This window comes from Vigna radiata, chromosome 4 (assembly GCF_000741045.1).
Source record: "Vigna radiata var. radiata cultivar VC1973A chromosome 4, Vradiata_ver6, whole genome shotgun sequence".
Classification (NCBI taxonomy): Eukaryota; Viridiplantae; Streptophyta; class Magnoliopsida; order Fabales; family Fabaceae; genus Vigna; species Vigna radiata.
In genome coordinates, this window is record NC_028354.1 from 10,530,927 (window position 1) to 10,536,786 (window position 5,860).

At 37.4% G+C, this 5,860-nt stretch overlaps 2 protein-coding genes across 2 annotated transcripts in view; both read right to left on the reverse strand.

The window, feature by feature from the left end:
* Positions 1-5,860, reverse strand: part of LOC106758946 (hydroquinone glucosyltransferase-like) — a 17,938-nt gene that overhangs the window by 3,941 nt on the left and 8,137 nt on the right. The window lies entirely within an intron of this gene.
* LOC111241481 (hydroquinone glucosyltransferase-like) lies at positions 1,962-3,233 on the reverse strand. Its single transcript, XM_022779788.1, has one exon. The coding sequence runs from the start codon at positions 3,012-3,014 to the stop codon at positions 2,064-2,066; it is 951 nt and encodes a 316-aa protein (XP_022635509.1). The 5' UTR covers positions 3,015-3,233; the 3' UTR covers positions 1,962-2,063.

Sequence of the window (5,860 nt, forward strand, 5' to 3'; positions counted from 1 at the left end):
TTCTACAGAGAAACATGTTTTCTTTGTTATTTTAGATTCTACACATATATCACACTTACTACTCTGTTTATCATGCATATTAATCAATCCTAGTCATTGTAATTTCATAACATAGGAAGAATTCAAATGTCCTAATCTAGCATGCCATAAATCATACGAGTCAACAATATAAGCAGAAGAAGATGATTCATTGATATTTTCAGAAATGTTAAGTACAAAAAGACCTTGATCACAATATCCCTTCCCCACAAAAACATTATTCTTTGTCATTACAATCTTGTCCGACTCGAATGACACTTTGACCCCCACTTTTCCCAGTAGTGCCACAGAGATTAAATTAACTCTGATTGATGGCACATGTAGCACATCACTCAAGGCCAGAAGAGTCTTTCCAGATGTGAGTTTGAGAAGAACTTTCTCTTTTCCCAGAACAGGAGTGGTCCTGGAATCACCGAGGTAGACATGTTCTTCTCCATCCCCTACACTAATGTAAGAGGTAAAGGCACTTCTGTTTGCACAGATATGCCTGGTAGCACCAGAGTCTACCACCCACTAGCTCACATTGGTCATCAGATTTACTTGAGAAACGACCGCAACAATAATATCATCTCCTTCGGCTATATTGGCCCTAGGAGGATTGTCGTTTCTTGCTCTACGCCTGCACTGCGGTGCATGATGGCCCGACTTCCCACATACGAAGCAATTTCCTTTCTTCTTAAAGGCGGGGTTAGATCCGTTGGGACGAGATTTTCGAAAATAATTTTTCTTATTGTGATCAGGTTTATGTTCGTACCTTTTTGGAGCAGGTTTGTCTTCTATCACGTTTGCTTTTGCAGACAAAGCTTTGGCCTTTGCAGACAAAGCTTTGGCCTTTGCAGTAGCACATTCTTTCTTGTTGGTATCTTCAACGATTATGTGAGTGATCAGCTCTGAAGGTGACATTTGCTTGTGTCTATGTTTCAGTTGTTGCTTGTAATCAGTCCAGGAAGGCGGCAATTTCTCGATCAGAAGCTGTGAGACATATACATCTAGTAGAAGAACGTTCTCCGCTTTGATATCTTCGAACAGCTTGTGGTACTCATTGATTTGCGACTTTATGTCCTTGTCTTCAACCATTTCCCAACGATAATAATTCCCAATAATGAACCTTTGTCGGACTACATCTTCAGCAGTGTATTTGAGAATCAACGAATCCCAAATGTCTTTTGCCTCCTTACAGGAACAGTACACATCGAACAGAACATTAGAAAGTGCACTAAGTAAAGTGTGGCAGCATACCTTATTTGCATGAACCTAATCTTCAACTTGTTTTGGATTTGGAGGAAGACTGAAGTCAGGTTTTGAAGATGAAAGAGCAAAAGCGACTTCGTACATGTCTAACAAGGTTGACACATGTTCTTGCCAGTGCCGAAAATTCTGACCAGAGAAGACTTCAATTTTTGATACATCTAGGAATGGTTTGGCGAAGACCGTCTGAGTTCCGAAAACATAATTCTGATTCTCCAGGATTGAGTTGTTGTTGTTGTTGTCTGCCATAAGTCCTTAAGATTGTTGTAGAAATGCCGACAGAATCACGAACACATATTTCCTGAGGCGTGTAGAGTCACTGCCCTTAAGGGTGTTGCGCAAGTCCCCAGGATACAACAGGAACTTCTCAGAGCAATCTCTGAGGATCTCAGAACTAGCAAGGATCTCCTTTAGGGAGAATAAAAATAAACCCAGAATTTTGAGAGATGAAGAAAAGAGAAAGAAAGAGATTAATAGAAAGGAGAGTGAGAATGAGATGAGAGAACTGATGAATTGTGTGTGATGGAATGGATGAAAGCCATTCTATTTATAGAGTGGGAAAACAAAGATATTTAACCCATGGCCCAAAGTTAATGGGAAAAACCCTAAAAAATCTTCTATTAAAATTATTTTTATTAATAAAATAAAGAACGTTGAAGCAGAATTGTGGATGTTACAGCGTGCCTTGTGGGAAAAATTAGGCAACAAAACTGACATTGATAGAAACCGTCCGAGGAAATTGCGGAATGCACCAACGTTACTTATCTTTTGCAATATTATAAAATAATAACAGTCTCAAAGTAAGCAGAATTAGGTAGATTACTTGGTGCTCTCAAAACCCATAAGAACCTTTGACCACTCAATTCCAAACCCAAAGCTAGCTCGTCGATCTGGTGTTGAGACAGTGTTCCACCACTTCCAAAAGAAACATACAACACTGAACAAGCTGGCTGCTTGTCCAACCATCTTAAACACTCATCATCCTCATTGTTTGACCCTTTCTGTGTAAAGGGTCCCACAGGGTACAGTTTGATCTTCCCATTTACCGATTCTTCCAATGCTCTTATAGCACCTGGTTCCATTTCTAAAAAGGTGTTCATGATAATCCCATCAGCTATAACCATCGCTTTGGCGCGTTCAAGCAAACTCTTGTAAGCTTCACTTGATCGATTTTGGGTTAGGGAAGGAAAATCAACCCCCAAGAGTGGTACACAACCTGGTAACTTTATAGGTTCCGCCAGATCCTTAAACTCACCTGAAACCTCCTCATCAAGTTTTGGCAGATGTAAGTTCAGTGACAATACCATAGCTGAACCAGGATAGTAAATATAGGACAAGGAGTGGAGCTCCTTTGCAAATTCCAAGACTTGGAATGCGAAAGCATCAGCCACAAGTGCAGTTAAACGGACTTTAGATGACAAGGATCTGAGAACCTCGTGTATTGATGGGAGAGAAAGAGTAACTGTGAGTTGAATTTGGAGTCCCAAGTGTAGTCCTTGGAGAAATTGTTCTTTGCTGATTGGAGGAAGAAAGATGGAGTCAATGTTTGAAGGAAGAGTTTTAAGGTAAGCTATGGAGGATTCTGGTGTTGACCCAAGTGAGGGAACGATGCAGGTAACATGAAAATTTGGATGAAGTTTGACAAGTCGCTTAGTGAACTCAACTATAGGGACAAGGTGGCTGAAACCAGGACAAGAAACAACAGCTATATGAACTGTTTTTTCCATGAAAACAGACCAAAGACTATGGTTTTGTTTCTCTAACAATGATGCTGTGTTTGTGACCGGAGTGTTTTCGCATAAATATACCGAACCTTTGTCTTTCCGTTATCCACGTAGCAAACCTTGCTTTGGCTCTTAGTTTTAATGTTATTTGCGCATATCTCTGAAAGTGGATGATGTAAGCGCATATGCACTAATTTGCCTTTACATTTATCAAATTTTGAATTTCCCATTTTATGTCTATAGCTCGACATGGTTGTGTCCCAGTGGTTGCTGACATAACTTTGGTCCCCATTTTATACCTTGATTCTCCCTCACATTCTCAAAGTCCAATGACTTACCAATAAGGAGAATTTCAAAGGTTTTATAAGAAAAATGTCTCATTTGTTGGAAAATTTTAAGAGAATTTGACTATAAAAATGTATGGAAATAATTTCATTATTGAAATTTGGAGAATATTAATTTTTATATAAAATAAAAATTTGAAATATTTTATCTTATTTCTCATTTTTTTTGCTATTGCTTTTTCAATAACTAGCCATGTGAGTTCTATGTTTATTTTGTTAGGAATAAGTTTCGGTATATATAGGTTAGAGTTTTTATTTTTGTGTGTCTATGTGAAGATAATTTTTATGGACTTTCTGTATCTTCTAGCAATCAAGTGGGTTTCATTCTGCCTTCCTCGTTCTTCATGAATGGATGGTGGTATGCTAATCATAACACTTGAGGGAAGTGATCCATTAAAACTCCTAATAAAAAATAGTAGACACCCCTTTGATAAACATGGCTTAGGATTCAATAAGAATAATATAAATTGTGTTGACAAAACCAAAAACATTAAATTTGTTAGGTTGTCTAGTGATACATCAACTTCTAGAAAGAAGAAGATGCATGCAACTAACCAGTAATGACCCAATACAATATGAGTACTTAAGAGTAAAATAATCTTTCGAGCATATCTTCTTGATAACAGAAAGGAAAACCCTACCATAGTACCTAGATAATGGATGCTCGCAACACATGATAGGGAGAAATTGTATGTTCCTAAGCCTAAAGAGCAAGAAAAGAGAAACAATCATTTTTAGAGGAAACCAGAAAGGCAAAATCATCGAAACTGGAAACATGTCGTTTTCATATTTGAGAGACTCGACGCGTTTAACATCTTTAGCTAAAATTGTATTCTCTACAACCTTCTTATTTTGAAAGAAAGTTTTCTCCTTTTCCTTTTCTGAAATAGTTAGCTTTTCTTTGAGACTCCTAATATTATGTTTTAGAGATTTCACATCTTCCTTGGAAGATGTTGTTGAGATTGTTGACAACACAAACTCTATATCAAACTGGTTTTTGATGATGACAACACACTTCTTAATAACAATACATATGTTCCAGTGTTACATGTTCAGCTCATATACTATACTGAGTTGAACATGTTGTTTTGATTTGCATGTGTGTTCCTATGTTTGAATGTGTGTTACATGTATGGAACACCTTGTATTGAAATGTGTCTTAAAATGATTTTGATTACTTCTGCACATTTCTGAAGAAAAGCTCACAAGCACTTTTATGAACTTAAATTTGTTGTGACAAAGGTCTGGTTCAGTCAAATACACTAGTAATGGATTCGACTAAGTTAAAATCTTTGTACAGATTTTTTGAACATGTGCTTGATGAGATTTTCAGTTAAAAAGAATTTCAAAGTGATTTTTCAAGTGTCAGTCGACATTGTGGAACACCTATTCGACTGTGTTGCTGTTAATTTTGGAATTCTGATATGCCTACTTGCTCCAATGGCTATATTTTCAAAAGTTAGTTAGGATTGACTGACTGGGTCAACTGTCATGAATGTGCATTGATTTGGTTGACTGAGGAGCCTTTGTGTTGAGTGTCTGTTATAATTGTTTTAATACACTCGACTGGATTAGTAGGTTATTTGACTGAGAATGACAGAAAAACTATAAATAGACAGAACACGATTTGTTCTGAAGACTTTTGTGATCTAACATTTTCATTGTCCTGTTTCAGAGAAAGTTCTCAGTTTAGGAAGCTCCAAGAATTCTCCAAGAAGACGGTGGTGATCTTTCTTGAGAGAGATTCAGATTGAGGAGTCAATTGCGCATACTGTTTGATCAACATCTGCACAAAGAAGGTGCTTCTGGTTTGATCTTGAAGGCTTGGTATCCTGTGAAGACTGCTATATGTGACTGAAGGCTTGACAACCTGTGAAGTGTGCTGTGATAGGCTTGGCAACCTATGAAGCGTGTTGTGATAGGCTTGGCATCCTGTGAAGAGTGTTTGGTTACACGTTGAGGATTGTTCAGCGTGGGTTTAGATTGCAGAAGTGGGAATTCTTGCTGCAATTCTGGTTTTTTGTGTGCAGCTATATTTGGTTTTGGGTTAGAGAGGAGATTTATATTTTTGCGTGGTGCTTCTATAAATTCCTTGTTGTAAAAACCGCAACCATTATAGTGCATTTGCTTCTAAGGTTGGAAGGACACTGGATGTAGGCATTGTTGGCCGAACCAGTATAAAAACCAGTGTTTGATTTTCTCTATCCCTGCACTCTTTATTTCAGTCGACTTTATCTATTTAGCAGTGATGAGTCGTAATTTCTTGAACTATATTTATTTTATTGCACTTAACCTGTTTTCCGAATTCTACTTAATTCGGTCAGAAATTCGTAATTGTGCTAATTTGGATTTTCTGAGCTGATTAAGTGCATTTCTGGTTGTAGGGAAGTTGTGGAAACATCATCTGGAGCATTAGGATATGGCGTGACACATTCAAAGGCTCAACATTTAGTCATTTAGATTCTAATTAAAGTTGTAATTTCGTTTTCTAGAAGTCCTTAATTA